Raw genomic sequence first — 19,893 nt, 5'->3', positions numbered from 1 at the left:
AAGAGACCTCTCTAAATCAGCGGTTAAATTTTTTTGAGCGTCACAACCCCCACAAAATGACTCGTTTCACTATCAGAATTTGATCCATCTGGTCCGATCAAATTTTAAAAGTCTAGAAGAGCCGCGTGATTTAATTGTTTTATACCCATTCTAGTTAGGCAGAAGGCTAAACCGGAAGTAGCCAGCTTGGCTAGCAGAAGTCACTAGTGTGCTTGCTCTATGGGCCCCACAGATGCGCAAGAAGTTGAACTTTTTTGGCTTCATGGGCCACTTAGCAACTTTCATAGGAATGAATAGGGCCCCACCTCCAAATACTGTATCCAATTCTCTTTATACATCCGTGGCTAAAACCCATAGCTGCTTGCCACTGTCACCAGCACGTCTCTTAAGATGTTGGGGACTGAGATTTACTTACTGCACAGCACTGTGCCCACTGGCTACTGTTACTGGATACTGTGTTTAGCAGGTTCACTCACTGGGGCAAAGTAAAGTAAAGCCACATGAACATTTTGCACGGAGTTCAATTTTGGTGAACTTTGACAAGAGAATTGGCGCTGACCAACAGCAGACTGTCTTGACAGTGCAGTCCTTTAAAACAGCCATAATCAATATTTCTCTAAAAAGTGATTTATCAAATGACAATATGTAATAAGGTGTTACTCACAGTGATGAACCAACCATCAGACTTTCAGCTTTATAGCCAGTTTCGGCTCATTGTTTAGCACTCTGACTGTAACTTTACAGTTTTGGTTCACACTCATAGCAGGCAGCTGTTTTCAGAGAAAAAGCTCTTAAAACCCACTGCACATTACCTGCTCAGTAACAACCTACAGACACAGTTAGCGACTCACTGATGAACATAGTGGAGCAATTAGTAGCTAAAGAGCCAGATATTTCCCTCAGGAGTTGGTAGAAAGAAAAGAAAAAAATAGCAAAAACAGAGTGAATATTGGATTTACATTGCAGGTGGCAAGAAACACATCTCCAAATTAAAGCTAAGGTAGGTCAGGTATTGCAGAAGCATTTTTTGTTATTTTTGTTGAAAATTCTCTGTACATGCCGACAGCAATCAATAAATCAAATGTTCTGAAATAAAACGGAAAAAATCCGGTATCATAGCTGCTGCAGGCCCGTAATAAGTCCATCCAATCATTTCATTCGGCCCGAATGAATCATCAGACTATTGCCTATAGCGCAGGGGAAACTGAACAGCACATAATCTTATCAACAATGACAGAGCGAGAGACTTTCAATGTGAAACTCCTAGAAGTGAAAAGCAGTGATAAATTTTTATACATCACTGTGGCTTCAGGTCAGATACTGACCCGTCTCTGTGCCCTAGTGCTGCTTGTCATTCTGGGACTTGGTTCGGAGCTGCAGGTCTGGCTCTCTGACAGACTGGTGACTGAGGAGGTTTTGGAGGCGTACAATGAAAGAGACGTGATATCACTCGAATTCAAGCAGGGAGATGGGACACTCATTACTTTTGTGGCAGACTTCAAACAGGTCAGAGGCAGTCCTATTTACCGTTTACTGTTTACAAAAAGTTGTTGTGCCTTGAGAGGAAGTTGTGTGTGTGTGTGAGTGAGTGCAATATTAAACTGTTAAACTGTTGTGCTGCGTGCATGAATGAAGTGCGTGCATATGCCCGTGCTTGTCTAGTGGGAGGATTTAAGGACAGAGTGGAGGGGAGAGAGCTGCAGGAAGAGGGCTTTATTTTCAAATTCTGGCATTTTTTTGCCTTTTTCAGAACACTACTTCGCTAATGTTGCTCCCTAGCTGCTGGACATGTAAATACAAGGGTATTCGGCATATAAACACGGCATATCAATTTAAAATGTGATGATATATCAATGTTGTGTTCACAACTTGTTTCTGCTGCCCCCAAGTGCAGTTACTACAGGTTTAAGGACACTGAGAATCTTAAGCAGCAGTAGCTATTGTAGCTTATTAGCTGTGTTGCACCTTCAACTTTCACATAATCCTTTTGTTCGAGTATCAGCTGCTCCATAAAAGACGAACGATGAGCAGACAGTTATGAATAAAATCTGTGAATTAACTTTCTTGTTATCGACCAAGCTAGCTGGCTTGTAGAGCTGTCATGACTGAATAGCACTAGCATGGAACCAGCTTGCTAGCATGTTAGCAGTTACAGTAGTTTACCAGTCAGCCCAACAAGTTGTCTCTACATCACCAAACTTCTAGCACGGTCTATTTTGTGAAGATGAGGAGATTAACTAACTTCTGTCACAACTCACATCACCTTCATTGATGAAGGCTAAACTCTGTTTGGGTGAGCCAGTTCCAGGGTTCTGTGCATACTGGATCCCTGGCATGGCTTAGCCTATTGGTACACTTAAATGAAACAGAGCTATTGTTGATGTTATTACATACACCTGTGCTTTTCCTGCTATAACAAGTTTCTGTTGAGAATAAGGTCTAAATTGCATTTGGTGACCTCACGTGAACTCCAACATGGCTCCACCCATTTTCAACCTGAATGAGGTCCAATGAGACAAAGTAAAACACCTGTGTGGCTGTGTTCACAGGAGCTTTAAAACCTCCCAGAACACAACAAAATAATCCCCCAAACAAAACAAAAAATAGGTATGCATCAAATAAGAGACTGTACTTTGAAGCAAAAGGAAATGAGGCACCATGCTTTGGTCTGTCATGCAGAGGTTAGAAGCCAGCATTTGGCAGCGAGCGTGGCTGTTAAATGGCTCCAACAAATATTTACAAAGCCCCTCTTCATCATCCAGTTCTGGCGCTTTGACATAGCAATAATTATGGGTACAATAACTAATCCCTCATTAATGTTGTGTCCACACTGCTCCGGCTCACAAAGATAGGAAATCAATGTACCTTTGCCTGAAGCAAGAACTGAGAGCTGTCCATCTCCCATGTTTAAGCAGGACCTACTCTCCATATTGAAAGATTGTTAGAAGTAAGAGATCCTGAACCTATTGACAATACGCAAGGACAAAATAATGTTTTAAAAAAGAGGTTTTTGGCTTAGGAGACTGATCTATGCCATGCTCAAAGCTGAGGTTAAGTTAGCGTTTTTAATTTGAGGGTAGGAAAGACAAAGCCCTCTGCACCCACAATCCACTGGGAGGAAGCCAAAGGCTTTAATAGTTTAGAAGGAAATAAACAATTTCCCTCTAATTCTTGTTAAATTGTCGACAGGGCTTTTTCATTCTTGAAAAATGTAATGTTGATTTGAATTACAAATACAGAAGCACACTGCAAATACAGTATGTAGGCTACTTTACCAAAGATCCCCATGGCACCGAGTTGTTCTTTAAAGATTTATAAAGCATTTTCAGAGCCCATCTCCCCACGTCTAAGTATTCCGAGTCCCAACAGACACAGTAATGTATTGTTCAAAATATTCTCATAGCAAGCTTGTTAGGGAGTTAAAATTACAATCATTGAGGCGTAAAGACATTACAGTTACAGTCTTTCCAATTTGAGGTCTCAGCAAAAAATAAAATAAAAACATAAAGCAACTAAAACGCTTGAAGTAATGTTGCCAGCTCATGTAAGACCAGTGAAATACTGTAGTAGAGCAGCCATGAATGGCAGTAAAGATAACACCAACAGGCTGAAATGGCTCTTCAGAGGGTCTTCATTCTGTCTTTGGTACACAGCTGGATCATCCTTTTGGACCCCTGGGTTGCTTTACAGACACAGACACACATGTTTACACACACATACAGTAAAGCACACACACTGAGTCTGGCTGATCCAACATGGTGACCCGTTGTTATCTGCTCCTCACCAGCTTTGTTTGCATGGATCATCTGGAAACTCCATTTGTTGTTGCCGTTTTGGAGACACACTAAAGGGGTGAGTCAACAAACTCCAAATGCACATCCTGGCCTGCTGATGTTCCCTTCGAACGAAAAGGGGGTTCTGAACCATAAAATGAACAGATGGTGCGAAAGTTGAATTCTTAACACTAAAGAATCAATAACTGTCTGTTTCAAAACAGTGAGCAGCTCTGAAAATGGAGCTGTGCAGCTCTGGTAGTGACCAGCAACTGGATCCACCTCTCCATGTGGGCCAAATGTTTTTGCTGCTGTGTGGAACAAAAGGAAAACCTTTAACAGCGGTAGATAGATACAACAATCTGCTTTTTATCCAAAATGTATTTGGAAAGTTTTGTCTATACACACAGGTGACTTTCTGGTGTTACAAACAATGTTTCCTCCTGTTAACATTAGAAATGTGGTTGTTCTTATCATTTAATAGCTGTGCTGAGTAAATATGGACAATTTAAGTGACTCACCACCTAAAGCAATGTGACCTGGGAAGGATTCTACTAGAAGGGACTGCCTGTCTGTCTGGATTTTATTGTATAGCCAATTAGAGGTGTGCTGTCGACATGAATTTCGACTATGAGGTCTCAAACCTTGTGCACATAGGAAACCTAAAATGAAATAAGTTTCTAGTTAGTGCCCCAAATCTGCCTCTTCTGAGAATTCTGCTAAATCTCTGATTGATATTCATTTTTTTGTTGGTTTGTTGGTTTGACTGTTGCACCACTGTAGGTCTCTCTTGTAACACATTTGATCGATACTGACTTCAAAATAGAGGCATTTCACAAGAGACACACATAAATAAGTAGGACTTTATAAGATATGTTGATGCTGGTACAGAAAGTTATCTCAGCCACAGACAAAAATGTGCATCAAGATCAGGTTTTCAACACTCACCTCAAACTGCCAACTCACTGCCAGCTCTTTCAGACTTTTTTTTTATTCCCTGTCTACTACAGACACTAATACTTTACATTTTATAAGCACACCCAAAGACAAGGGTTAGACACTGAGCTCATGATAAAGGACAGAAAAGGACACGAATTATGAAAGGGCAGGTCTTTATCTAACAAACCCACATGAGTACAGTACAGTAGAAATCACTATTGTGAATATTGTGTATGCTATAAAATGTACAGGATAAAAAATACAGACCATGCACTGAATACTATTAGAATATCATTAATGCTATAACATGATTTAAAAAAATACCACAAAGCAGGTTAATGTCCTTATAAACTACTCTATACCACACTCTGAGTCCCTGTAGGACTATTACAATAACGTTGCGTTGCAGAATTAACCAGGCTGCTTAATGTCCTTTCCTGCACAAACAGTTTTCACTGTCTCCCTCCCTCTTGGCAGTTGTTCTTCCCGGCAGCACTCAGCATCTCTCTTGCAGCGGACTCATGGACTTGTGCGACCACCTCAACGCGCAACAGAAGGCTCTCTCACAATACCGGACCATACAGCGCACAGGACAACTTTCACTCCCATAATTACGCATGGCTCTGCCTTTGCGCAAAAGCGCGACTGTAACAGCGTCTTGAAGAAACTGATGGGATTGTAACATAAAACAAGACAGCCACAACAAGCTGAAAGAACGATTTAAGGATTTTTTTTTAAAGAGATTAATCTGCTTGCGCCAATAATGATCTCCACACGCATAACAGGATATCCTCTTCTTGCAGTGTAATTGTACAGCTGTAGGTGTAGTTCCGACGCGTAATCTGAATTTCTCATTTTGCACAGAAATGGATCTGTGGGGAGTTTATCTGTTTCATCTCACAACTTCAGGTAAGTGACGACTTGTCTTTTTTTTAATGAATTCAGCAAATATTTCAATTCTATTTATCTTTAGCTGGAGAGCAAACTAATCCAACTTGTCCCGATAAAGCTCTGATAAAAAAAATCTCACATTAATAAAGGGTTTGTCGCTCGTTTCTTTCTTGATCCTTTTATGGTTTGATTTGATGATTGTCGTTAACAGCTGTCTGTCAATCAAAGTGCTATATTTCGGTTTTCTAATTTGAATAAACTTGCATTATTCTATTAGTTAAATTTACTGTCACAGATCAGTTGGGTTGTATAGCGCTGTGCGAAGGGCTGTGTGGAGAGGACGCACACACGCTTAAATGAGTGCATGTGTCTGGGATGCGTGTGTTTCTCTGTGTGTGCTTATAAAAACTGCACAAAAACGCTCTTTTTTCTGTATGAATCAATGTGTGACCTATGCCTCTGGCTTCTAGTATTTACTCACTGCAGTATATAATTGTAATGTTTTCATGATACAGTGCTTATTATTAGGCTAATTAATATTCAACAGCTTTTCATCGCCTACACCAAACAGTATCAGTCACATTTACCTACTGTATGCCCTCAAAGTTTTTTTTGTAGACTTGCGTAATTGTTTATTCTGGCAAACCCTCCAAAAGTTACCATCCTCAGCACTAGATCAGTCATTGCAGTGAGTGTCACTGAGCTACCTGCTCTCCATGTAATTGAATGAAGCTGGAATATTGATTTTTGTGGCAACAATCCACAGTGTTGAGAGGAGAGCTGCTGTTGTTGGCTCCCATTGTCTCTTTGTCACTGCCCAAATGTGTCAATCTCAGTCCTGCTGCCACACTGCTAATATAATTATACTCACTGATGACCATGACACCAGAGATGATCATTCTCATTTTAATTAGCACCAGCTTTTCCTTCTTAACAAAAGCAGGAATGCACCTCTTTATTCATTATCAATATCCTCTAGGTTTGCAGTAGAGAAATGAAGGGACATACCAGCAAGAAATGCTGAATGGAAAAGAATACAGTTTGCTTTTTCTCTCTCTGTAATGACCTTTGACGGTCACACGTTTATTTGGCATGATTCAGCTGTTAATTCAGCTGTTATGCCTGAAAACAACTCCAGTTTCTGTATTTCTCTTTGGAAACCTTCAGATTTCTGTTTAAATTCGAATACTTAATTAAAAAAATATTTCTCTATTCAAGAGAAATTGCTGATATTGCCAATATTTTGTTACATTTGCGATAGATGATTCGAGCCTGTTTAGCCATCTGCCCAAATCAATTAGCCAAGACAAAACTGCAAAAGGTCAGAAACTATGGGCCATTTGGATGACTCGACACATTTATGTAGCATTCTGGGCAGTTTCTGTGACTTCCATGGCCTATATGGACAGAAATCTGAGCTCACACATTATTCAGCTCTCGTAACTGCCCTAGATACCTGAAAGCCAACACAGAGGGAGCTCGAAATCACCACAATTTTCCAGAAGGAGCTCTTAAGGCAAACATCAGGAGCAGCGTTTCTCAGCTGGGAAGAGTGGCCATTAGAGGCTGACATTTTTTGATGAATTTCTTTTGGTTTTTGTCTTTTTTGGGTGAAATCATGTTACAAGAGTGAAAAATTTCTGTGTGCTTACTTGTGCTCAATATTTACTTTTCAAGCACAGAGCCAGACCATGTTCAATTTTCTTTTATTTGGTACAAATGCCAGTAAATATTGACTTCTTTTTTTGTTAGATAGTGTCACCAAAATTATAGTATATTGCTGTTTGTGTCATTTTTCGATTCAATATCTCTAATTCATAGTCTTACATGAATTCAAGTAATCAAAGTGATGAATACTTACTTGTTCAAGAGAAAACAACAGCTAAGGTTGTAGAAATCACACAGACTCACATTGTCACAGTTTTGTAAGTCAATCAATATTTTCACACCATGCTCGGTGTATTAAAGCTTGCTCATTAGGTAGCTGGTTCTTTGGTATGTTGGTCTGAGCTGACACGTGAACCTCAGGGAGTGATGATGTTCAGTCCAGGACTAGAGGTCTTGAGGAAGACATTAATCTACTGGAGGGTCAGCTTACATCCAGAGGAGTTGGGAGTTCAAACTGCATTACTGTTGCCTCCACTGTTATGAAAAATAAAATGGATCCCAGGCAAGCAGTTGACTGTCCAAGCTTTGATCTTATCTGCATGATAAATGTACATGGGGGCTCAATTTGACAGATCCACAGGGAGGCCCGAAATTATATGGAATTAAGCACAATTGTGCAGTGCAAGTGCTTTTTTTTTTTAGGTTAGGTAACAATTTCTATGCAGTATTAACCTGAGATGGCAAAAGGTGCAACACAGTCACATCACAACCATTTCATATCATGGTGCAAGTCCAAATTTTAGCACAAGGTGATTGCATTTAATATTAATGGGTCAAACTGAAAGCATACAAAATGAACTCCAGTGGTGCTCACACTGGTGATGACCTGGTGAAAACCACTCCTAACAAAGACATAAAAAAATAGTCGTAACTGTTCTAATAATATAAAATATTCTCATTAAGTCTTGACATAGCTTTTTAGCTTATTTTCAGATTTTTTTTATTGTATATGATCTATTTTTAACCTCATTCCTCAATCAGAGCTGCAGCAGCACCCAGCTTCAAGCCTATGATCATGCTATATTTTTTGATTTAATGGTTTTGACATTGTGGGATATGACCTGTATCTTTAATGGAGACAGATAAGTACTGCCAAGCATGCTATTACCTAGCATATTGGCTGGCCTCTTGTAGGGGATTTGTCATGAATCTCATTTGAAGCAGGTAGTGCCTGTAGCCAACAGGCAACCCATCAGATGCTCACGCTTTCTCCATGTGAGGCAGATGTGTCAGTCATTCCAGTCCCAGTAAATCCGTAAGAGGGGATAGTGTTGGGGGTTTTATCTATAGTAGATGTTATTACCACTATAACACAGAAACCCCTTGTATGACAGGATAATGAACATGCATTTAATATGTTTTTGAACCCTCATACTCACTGTGGTTCAAGGTTAAATACCCGGTCATCATTGTTCAGCTCCATACAAATACCTGCTAAACCAGATAATTACACAGCACCTTATATAGTTCTCTTTCTCATTAAAGAGGTCACTGCAATGTTTGCAGTGGAGATTCAACATAGTTGCCATTGTGGCAAACTGATGTGGTTTTGTGGCATTTTTAAAAACGTATTTTGTCACTTTGTCACAATGCAAAGTTAATGCAACTACTAATTTTCTCCAGTCATTTTCAAGTATTTATCATTGAGAGGAGCAAAGTTTATGTCTGAGTTTCAGTGGAGACACAGATATTTGACTTTATTTGTTTCGTTAGGAACTGTTGTGGAAAAGACTATGAAATTTGGTACTGACTGTAGGGAAAAAGCAGTGTTCACTTGATACACATGCATATTTTCCAATTATTTTTCAGCATGGCCTAGAGTGTGTTTTACTCAGTGGTTACCAGTTCAGCTAAACACAAAAATTGTGTTTGTTTATTGTGCACATTCCTGTATGATTCTTATTTTGCAATTTAGAAATTTTGGAGAATAAACTTTTAAACCACACTCAGTTTTCAGTTCATATCAGTTAGGGTAGGCTAAATATTAGAAAGAGGCAGCTATTGAATTATAATTCAACAGCACCACAAACTACAGTCTCCAGTTAATTCAGCAACTTTTAAGTCTTTTTAAACTGAACATTATAAACCTTAAAAAGGTAGGTTTTATTGCAGAGCTGTTATATTAGACTGCAGCAGTTTTAGATAAAACTGGCAACAGAGTGTACATATGAATCAACTCATGTTACTAAATAAATCCCTGTCAGGTTTTCCTTTGATTTAGATTTTTGCAATTCATTCAAGAAAATGCATCTGGAAATCAATCGCTGTTTATAAACTCCACAAACTGTGCTCCTATATTTTCAGGTTATTTCCTTTTGTTCAGGGCCCTATGAAATTGTTAGGGTAATATACAGCATATAGGATAATTACATAGTTATTATGGAAATCCATGTTCACAAAATCGAGCAGTGATGTTAAATCCAACCTGGGATCCGCATCATGGAACCAGCTCAGATAACTAGGTTAATATCATGTCCAAGCATCGGTCTGAAAGAGGTTTAAGGGTGTTTCTCCTTTACATAATGTATTAAAATATATTACAGCAAGGTAAAATACTATGTTATCTGGCACACATGGAAGTTTCAGTCATGACTTCATGCATCTATCCTGACAGCACCTCAAATCTTTACTGAACTTTTAAAATAACTGACTATAAGACCCAAAGGGTCAGTCTTACATCTCATGAGCCTTATAGTCTACAGGAAATAGAACTCTATGAAGGATATGAGTTTTCCATCTAAACCCTATCAATATACTTAAGTAACTCACTCATTCACTGGCAGAGCTGGGGGGTTAAAAGCTTTAGAGACAGGATGGCTGTTACACTTTTCCTGTGGGCTGCTTCTGTTCTCCAGCCATTGTCAGAGCCCTTAAAATGCCTTTGTATTTAATTATTATGGGTTTTAAAATCTGCTGTTGAGCTGGCACATTGCCATTCATGTGATGTCAGTCAGTCTGATGGCTCTGACCTTTAATGATGACATTATTCAATATCTCACATAATCATCTGCCTATAATATTAAACTGTAATAACTTCACACAGTACATAAAGTTTGGAGTTAAAGGTAGAATCAGTGATTCTGGAGAAAGATTGTTTAATACACTTTTTGTCAAATTCAGCAAATATCTCCTCATGGTCTGCTAGCTGACCATTCTGTGTGTGCACTAAAAAAAATATGGTCTTCAAAGACAGCCCTGGCTCTGTAAATGGGAAACAAAGTGGCTCAGAGCAAACCACAAAACACTGTCTCAGCCAAGCAGCAGGAGACGTTCATGCTCATGCACAGGACAGGGGGAAGACATCAGCTGTCTGTGTGAGGACATGACAGTCTCCCATCTCCAGCACCCATTGAATAGTAAGGGAGGGCTGGCGAACTGGAGAGATTGAGGCTGTGGCCAATTCACGTAGAAAGCATTTTCTCACGGAACAGATATGCTTCCATTTTATTAAATGTATCAATCCACACTGAATCTGAGACAGTCTCACGGAGACCACCCATGGTTTTTTACACTCCGAATCTATTTCTGTCACGTTTAGTGAGGTGTAATCTGAGCAGGCAGCTGTTTAAATAACACAGATATCTCACCGTATATGTGTTTTGAACTTATTAACCATATCAATTAATCAATAAATACAAACACTGTCAATTTCTTCCCATAGAGCTGACATGCAAACTATTTTGTTTTAGTAAATTTCTGCTGTCAGTCAGCCTGCTGAAGGCAGTTTGTCCTCTCAGCTCCCCAGGAGCCGCAGCTGACAGACGTCTGCTTCTGTGGACAGAGATGCTGGACGCAGGTTGAGTGAGAAGTGGGGAGGCCGCGGAGCGGCAGAGTATAGATGGACTGCTGTGCTCACATGAGACAATTTTTTTTTTCTGCTTGTGATAATGTGTTAGAGGAACAAAAGTGACTTTACAGCTGACACATTGCTCTGAATTCCACCATATTTCTCTTTTCGTTGTTGCCTTGGTAATACATGTCCGTGAATTAGGGGAGTGGAGCTTCTGAAGGAGCATGACGGGAGGGGTGTATTTGCTTGGGTGTTTAGTTCAAATATCAACAATCTTTCTCCAGAGTGAATGACTCTACCTGTAGAGAGCTGCTCACGACTGAAAAGTCAAGACAGAGGAAAGCAGAGATATTGTCGGGGCCTGCTGGGGGAGGGTTAAAGCCAAAGATGTACCATTGATTAGCCGTGATGAATGTCGGTGAGAAATAAATGAGTCTGAGTTTAAAGCCCTAATCCATTATTGTAGTCGAGTGCCTCCAATTATATCACTGTTAACTCATTACTGAATGTGTTGACATTTTGAGATTTATGTGATTGAAGGCAGTCTGTTGGGAGAAAATGATCAACAGCAAGTAATGTGGAGATACAATATGACTCCTGTCTATGTTACATTTACATTACATACTTTTAAAACATGAATATAAATATTCATGTTATAAGAGGCTTAGTGGCTTAGTTTGTACATGAAAATAGGATAAACTCCAACATGAAGTTGCAATGGATGGTAGAAGCTGAAAAGTCTCATTCTTTATCCATCCATATTTTTAAATTTCATGTCAAATGAGGGTTTTTTTTTCAAAATTAAGCAGAAACTGCCCCATTAAGTTCAGCTGCTTTTAGCTATTTATGAGTTTTATTTATTTTCACAAACCTGTTATGTATAATTTGGTAGTCAGTCAGTATTGTGTTTTCAGTATTTCAAAATTTTACTTAAAGCTGCTACAATAAAATAGATATTACATTACTAAATATCCATGTAGTAATTTCTATTGCTCACAGTAACACAAACACAGATAATTATGATAATTTCTGCAGCTCCCCTCAGCTCTGCAGAGCATTTTGGTGTCTTTCAGCTCATTGTTTTGGTTTTACAGCCCTAAACTTCACTGTTTTAGTTCACTCTCATCAGCATAGTTTTCCATGGTAACCAACAAAACTATACAGTACCCCATAGCGTGGCATCAACATATTCCTTCTATTTGTCCCTTCCTCTAAGCAAACACTGAAAGGCAGTGGCTGGTTTAGGGCAAAGAGTTTACTCACGTTACGTCAGGGCCATGCAGAAGCAACCACTGAAATTAGTTTTTGGCAAAAACAAACCCCACTGTGTTAAAGTTGGGGAACAATCTTGGGTCATGGTTAGATGTTTTGTTTTTGGGGGAAACCTTGGTGATTAAGTAAATCAATCATCCCAACAATAGATTTTATTTTATTTGATTTAAATCTTTTCTCCCAACTGCTGAGCAGTTAGTTTTTATTAGTCTACAATTTGCATGATTGGATGAAATGTTGTGGGTTTAGAGAAATAAAGCATTTTGCACATGGCTACGGAAAGATGTGTCAAAGAGATGGGTCAAGATAGACTCAATGAAAAATTTGGGAGGGACATGCTGTACTATATATTTTTTTCAGTGATATGTAGTATCTGCTTTCACTCAACCCCATTTACTTTGGCTGTCACATTGTCGTTAATTATAATTTTGCTGGACCAAATTTAAGTTCTCAGGTCTGACTCTGCTAAATGTTAAGAAGCCCTCCATTACACTGGTAGCTTATGCTCAAAAGTGATTGTAACTGCCACTATGGTGTGAGAAAGTAATACCACTGGTCATTATCCAAACTCAGATGACAGTGACACAGAATGGGTTTCCTTTAATCTTCATAACACATGTTTTGAACACTGCTGTTGATCACCAAGCTCAGATATAGAACATGATATGATGATACAGTACTTGCATAAGTAGGACTCCTGATCAGACTAAAATCTGTCCCTCTCAATTAGACCTGTTTGGAAATTCAGAAAATGACTCTCGAGGTTTGTCATGGAAATTTCTGTTATAGAGATGGATTTCAAGAAACAGGGATTGTCTTTCAGAGCTTTAATCTGGAATCACACACATATGCATATGGAACTCTAAGTCTGGATTAAAAAGAGAGACAAATAGCGAAGTCAAACACTTAGATTCATAGTTGTAGCCACACCCGCCACAGAATGTTACAAAGCACTCCGTGATCCTTAGTATGAGCATACCTTGACAGTTAATTGGTACAGCAGTTGGCCCTTTGTTCAACACTTATCAGTGTTTCTTCCTGGAGGAGTTCTGCCTAGGCATCCATCTGCTGGGAACTGGAAGTTGAAGGTCGAATCACACAGCTTTGCTTCTGATAACATTTCTGCACTTTCTCACACAAGGGTTACACAAGTAAAAAAAGTTTCACACATGCACAAAATCATAAAACAGTATAACATAAGAGTATACATTTTCATTACACTCCCCCCTTTTAGTATTTTATGCTAACTTAAATCTTCATGAGATCAACAAGACCTATCTATTCTATGTCCTATGAGCTCCGTATGACCCAACAACAGACAGGTTCAAAGGATCCTCACTAAGGGTATGTGTCCATATAGTGTTTTTCCCTGGCAGAAAAATGCTGGCAGGGCGCTGGGGAGCACTGGGATAAAGCACTTGTGTGGTGAGAGAAAAAAACCCTGTGCGTGGTTTTTGTTTCTATGACAACAATATCTTGACAACTTCTATGACAACACTCACCAGCAACATGTGTCTGGCTGATCTGCTCCCACAAATGGGCTTTTCTGTCTTCGTTAATAAAGTTTCTGTCTGACACATAAAACTCAGGATAGACACAGCCAAAACATGCTCCTCCTCCATTTTTTACTAGGGTGACAAGTCCTGCCCCATCTAATATATGATTGGTTGTCTGAAAAGGAGCGACAGTGACAACACTAGTGCCTTTCTGAAAAAAAAAGTTGGAGGGCTCAAAAAAAAAGGCACTGGGTGTAGTGCTTTTTCTCTAGGCGGCTGCATGTTGCCACATACACTCTCTCCTCATTGGGAACCATTGAAAAAAAGACACTGGCGCTCAGAAAAAAATTCTATGTGGACACTCAGCCTCAGAGGTGAAGACTCCTGGCACAAGTCATAGGTACACAGTGGCCAAACATGCCATCCCATAATTAAAAGACCACTGTGTCTAGCTACTCTAACTATCGGTGCAATGAGAGAAAACCTCAAAGTCTGGAAGAGTATAAGTGCCTTAAGGCACTCAACATCTACCTAAAATACACACAAACAAACTAAAATCATCATCATTGGTATGAATAATACAAATGCAAACATGATTACAATAAAAAATAAAATTGATCAACAACAACTGAGTAACCATAATCAGTAACAACAATAAGTAACAGTATTTTAGGGAGGTCTAATGAAGTATTATAACTAAGTTCTGTAACAAAGACCACGCCACATACACATCCTATTTCCACACAAAGAGTATTTAGGCACACTTTATCCATTCCTTTCCCCTTTGTCTCAGTTTTCAGATGGCCTGTGACAGACTCACATCGCTAACGATTCACTTAACTTACCTTAAACATGGATCAGGAGCTCATTCTCAATGCATCAGATGATGATCTGGATCAGCAAGCTCCTGAAGTCCCAGAGTCATCCCCTGATGTCCAAACTTTTTGGCAACCTCAGTCACACTCCGAAATTGATATTCCTCAGAGCTCTCAGACTTCATCCTCCGATAATTCGAGCATTGTCAGGCCTTTGCCTTCCAGCAGCTTTAGGGGAAGATCCCGTTTTCAGTGTCTGAGGGATGCCACCCATTCTCAATGCCCCTCTCTGACTTGCTCAAGATCCAGGTGCCCAATGACAGGCATCCCTCCACTCCAAACATATCTGAATGGACAGTCGCTCGCTTGAAGCAAAGACTTTTTCAATTGTACACAGACTTGCAACAAAACACACCTCTCTGCCAAGCTTCCCATGCACACATTCCCAGCGTTGAATCCGCAATTAGCTTCACAAACTACCTGAACACATACATCCCTCCATCCCAGCATTCTTTCCTCTTCTCTTGGTCCTACCTTACATGTCCCATCTTTTTTGGCCACCTCAGCTGCTCCCACCTTGATACCAGCTATCACAGCTGCACAGACCGCACCCATGACAGTGACCAATGGTAGTGCCCTCAGCCAACACCCATTGTTTCCTTCTCTTTTTTCTTTTCCCCCTCTCTCAATTCAGTAGGCTTTATTTGCATGGAATTTGACATGTGCTGACACTTTGACCGCTGAGGCCGTTGTGAGAACGTGATTTGGTAGGGCCCCAACCATCTAGGTTTGTTGCAGCTTTTTCTCCTGAAGTCCTTCACCAGTATCCCATCTCCTGGCTTGAAGTTGAGCAGGTTTCCTGATCTCTCCTGAGGTAGAGCTGCTCTCACCTTTGTGTATAGCACCGAGAACAGGGGACAGGTTTGCTGAGTATCATCACAGCACTCCTCTGTCTCTGAGAGTTGCCTTTTGTCAGGCCCTATTCCTGTTTATACCTTGGCCACTTGTGAACAAAATTCCTTATGACATTAAATTAAAAATATCAATCATCCTTTTATAAGTATTTTTGATCTTTTGATCTTCACAGTGTAATAAAATGGTCTTTCCAGCATAGATAACATTAGATAGCAATAAAAAAACAACACAATTGAAAACACATTTTAATTTTTTTTTGAGTAATTTAAGAGTCCATTTGTGAATTTGTGAATTATTTATTGTTTACCTCTGCCAGCATCCCCCCTTTTGACACATGATCCACACCATGTGACAATTAAACATAGAAAGGAAATAGATATTTGTGTAGGCATGGATTGCCATTAGAGCCTATCCAGATGCCATCTTGTTTATTTACTCCTGCCAAATTCCATTGATGTTATTCATCAGGTATTGCTCTACCTTGCAGGTCTGTGAGATCTGCAGTTGGAGTCTGCACCTGTGTTTCTGCTGTGAGCATCTGCAAAGAGGAAGTAGTTAATTTCCCCTCCCCCTCGATTTCCTGTGGAAAGTGGATCAGTTTGATTAGTATGAGCATCACATTTGCACACTGCAAGTTGTTCTGGTAACATTATAACATCCAAGAGATCAGCCACCAGCTTGGATGTGCTACAGATTTTCCTGTAGCTGCCAAAAATTTTCTATTTTTCCACAATGAACTAAAATCATGCATTAAACCAAATGCATATCTACTGCCTGTGTAGATAGTGGCTATTTTCCTCTTAGCCAATTTGCAAGTCTCTGTGCGTGCTTTCAGTTCTGCAGCTTGTGGAAAGAAGTGGGAAGACAGTGGTTCTACCTTCAATGTCTTATGTTGGGTAACTCCAACATGTCTGCTCCAACAACCCCAGCTCTGCGTGAATCAGTGGTGTGTCTCTAAGGTCAGGTCTCAGGCTGCCGTATGGTGAAGTGTAGCTGGGTTAACCATAGTACAACATTTGACAGTTATTTGGCATTTCTAGCAACATAGCATGATATGTCAAATATCTGGCTGCAAAGAGATGTGTTGTTTTCTGTTCCAACAGGATTATTGACACTGAGTGGGGAAGCAAGCAATGTTAGGTTTTGATAACCAACCAGATCTCTTGATGCCATAACAGCTTTCTCTGCAGCTGCTACAGGTCTTAGACAAAAAGGCAACCCTGTTACTACTGTGTCTAATTTAGATGAGAAATAAGCAACTTGTCTCAATCTGTTACCATGTTCCTGCAACAATACAGATGTCATATAACCACTCTTTTCATCAGTGTTTGTGTGCATGGTTTCATCATGTCTGGTAAAGTGCTAATTTTGTTGATGAATAATTTTCGTCAGTTCTTCGGCAGTCCTTCTATGAAGTAGGACTTTAAGTGTGCTTCCCGTGGAGTCATGGCTCTTTTTCTCTCTTGGCATGATTCCGCTGTTTATTTCATAGATTTGTGTCAGCCGCACCAGATAATCTGCTACACTCTCAATTGGCCTGAGCACACACTCAATCATAGGAAAGATGAATGCTTGAGGCAGGTCTCCACCTGTCTTACTTCTGGTGTGGTCAGCAGGTCCTGTCTGTCCTGCTGGAGGGCTCAACCAATGTCAGCCTCAGGAGGTCCGAATGGTATTGGAGGTGCTGGGGGTGCACAGGGTGTTTGTTTCAATGGTGTTGCAGCCTCAGGGTGTATCTCATATGGGTTGAAGGGACTGCAGTTCAGCATGTATTTTGAGTCTGGATATATTCTCTCATATGATGGGCACTGAGGAGTTTGGGAAGGAGCTGGAGGGGCCCCCTGGCCACCCTCTGGTTCCGCCTCTGCTGCCGTCACTGCTGTCAATGCTTATGCTGCTGCTCCTCTGTTGACTGGCTGTGAAGGGTTGTTCTGTGGCCATGGTTGGCATCTTGGTGGCGGGGCTGTATTCAGGTCAAGATACCTAGATGTTTTAAGACACTGAACAGATTTTTTTAGTGGACCCTGCCTGCGCTGCTGCTTGTAGCTGCTCTGTCTCAGATCTGTTTCTTTCTAGCAGTCCATGAAAGCCCTCCAATCCCCTAGGAATGGAGTAAACTTCTCTCTTTCTTTATTTGACATTCCTTATATCTTTTCTTTATCCTCCTCTACTCTTGCTTCCATATTCTTTTTTAACTTATCTATCTGCCTTGGACTAATGCTTCCATCTGACAGAGAAAATAAACTCTTAAACCCAAATTGCAAACTGATTGCAGCTTTGTTCTCCATATCTTTCCCTCATGTGTTGGACCACGGGTGGACCCTCACATCAGCAGCTTTCTCACACTTTCGTTGCTACATTTGGTACTCATGGCAATCCTGTCACAATTATGTAAAACTTGATATCATTATTATACAATGTATAATAAATTCTTAAATTTAAAATCAACAAACTAACTTTTCTTACCATAAAACAGCTTTATATAAGAAAAAGGAAAGGAACCCCTCTATGTTCTCTCTCTCTCTCTCTCTCTCTCTCTCTCTCTCTCTATCACACACACACACACACACACAAACACCAACCAGACAGACAACTCTGCTGTCCATATTTTCCTCTCATAAGGGAAAATATTTTAGGCCTGCTACTTTGGGAACCCATTATAGCAGTCTGATTGATTTACCTCAGTAATATCAATAAGTCGTCACTTCTGAGCAGACCTGTCTCACAGCTTGGTCTTTTCTAAATAACTATTATTTTTGACTATAACAATTTATTCAGAATCACAAGTCTATTTTGCTGCCGGTCTTTTATTCAACAATTATTTCTAGTAATTATTTTAGAGGATCTCTTACCGGACAGTTTCTCTGAGTGAATACTGTTCATTCCCTCTTTCTTGGGGACGCCTTAGGGACTCAGTGCTGGTCTCACACCTCTGGTGGTCCGCTTCTCACCCACGCGACCTTGTTTACAAAGTTGTTTTTGGGGGACGTATTTGGACCCTTTCAGGGACCCAGTCTCTTGCATGCGATGCGATTTTCCCTTAAGCTGTGAGCTTGACACTGGTTCAGGTTCAGCATCCCATCCTTGTCACCAAATTGTCATGGAAATTTATGTAATAGAGGATGGATTTCACAAAGAGGGATTGTCTTTCAGAGCTTTACTCCGGAATCACACACGTATGCATACAGGACTCTAAATCTGGATTAGACAGAGAGACAAAAAGCGAAGTCAAGCACCCAGATTTATGGTTGTAGCCACACCTGCCATGGAAAGTTACAAAGCACTCTGTGAGCCTTAGTATACGCATACCTTGGCAGGTAATTGGTACAACAGTTGGCCCTTTGTTCATCGCTTATCAGTGTTTCTTCCTGGAGGAGTTCTGCCTAGGCATCCATCTGCTGGGAACTGGAAGTTGAAGGTCAAATCACACAGCTTTTCTTCTGATAACATTTCTGCAATTTCTCACACAAGGGTTATACAAGTAAAAAAAGTTTCACATATATGCATATAATCATAAAACTGTATAATACAAGAGTATAACATGAGAGTATAAACTTCCATTACAGGTTATTGACATACACTGGTCTCTAAGGGCCAAACAGAGTCCCATTAGTTCCGAGTCTGTCGGTGGTTATCCAGAGAGAAAAACTGTTCCAGACAAGTAGGCACAGCCCCACTGTGACACAATTTCAAATAGCAGGCTTAAGCCCCACTTCCTATCTTCTTGTTGTATTTCTGGGACACTGCTAAATCTATTTAGCATGCCAGTTTCATGAAGATAGATGGAAGTGGATCTTGGAAGAGTACATGCGACAAAGGTCCAAGGACATATTTTTCATTCTCCCTCCTCCAGTTAGCTGAGTGTGAAATTAATATTTTCATTGCACACAAAGGCTACAGTATGGCCATCGAGTATTCAGAAGTAATTATAATTTTTTTGAAGGATATACTCAAACACACGACTTTGGTGAGATTCGGAAAGAAATAATCCTCTTAAAAATGATGAGATTTAGATGTGGACTTCTTTTTGTGTAAATAACGGTGCTCTCTCTTCTTCTGTTATAACCTTCAGTCAATTTTGAACTTCTTTTTGATTAATATGGTGAGTTTTGTTTCCTCTCTGACTTGCTGGCATTAATAACCACAAAGAGTGCAGACAGGGAAGTGACATTCTGATAAACCAGTCATCTGTACTATGTTTTTTCTCTCCAAATAGAAATGACAGCTGCTGATGTTCATCCCCTTTATTGCTTCCAATTTTCCTATGGTAAAAAAGCTACTGTATTACACACTGGTCAGCTTTTTGAGTAGCTTTGTGCAGCAGTATATCCTTG

The 19,893-nt window shown here is 40.0% G+C and overlaps 2 protein-coding genes across 2 annotated transcripts in view; both read left to right on the top strand.

Moving 5' to 3' along the window:
* sfxn5b (sideroflexin 5b) overlaps positions 1-19,893 on the top strand; it is a 341,220-nt gene that overhangs the window by 44,492 nt on the left and 276,835 nt on the right. The gene's annotated exons all lie outside the window — the stretch shown is intronic.
* Positions 4,959-19,893, top strand: part of gfra4b (GDNF family receptor alpha 4b) — a 51,472-nt gene continuing 36,537 nt past the window's right edge. The window contains exon 1 of the mRNA XM_067599760.1: positions 4,959-5,621. Coding sequence (XP_067455861.1) covers positions 5,579-5,621 — 43 coding nt within the window. The 5' untranslated portion in view covers positions 4,959-5,578. The remainder of the gene's footprint in view (positions 5,622-19,893) is intronic.

Source organism: Thunnus thynnus, chromosome 9, assembly GCF_963924715.1.
Source record: "Thunnus thynnus chromosome 9, fThuThy2.1, whole genome shotgun sequence".
Taxonomy (NCBI): Eukaryota; Metazoa; Chordata; class Actinopteri; order Scombriformes; family Scombridae; genus Thunnus; species Thunnus thynnus.
This window is presented reverse-complemented; position numbering and strand designations above follow the sequence as displayed.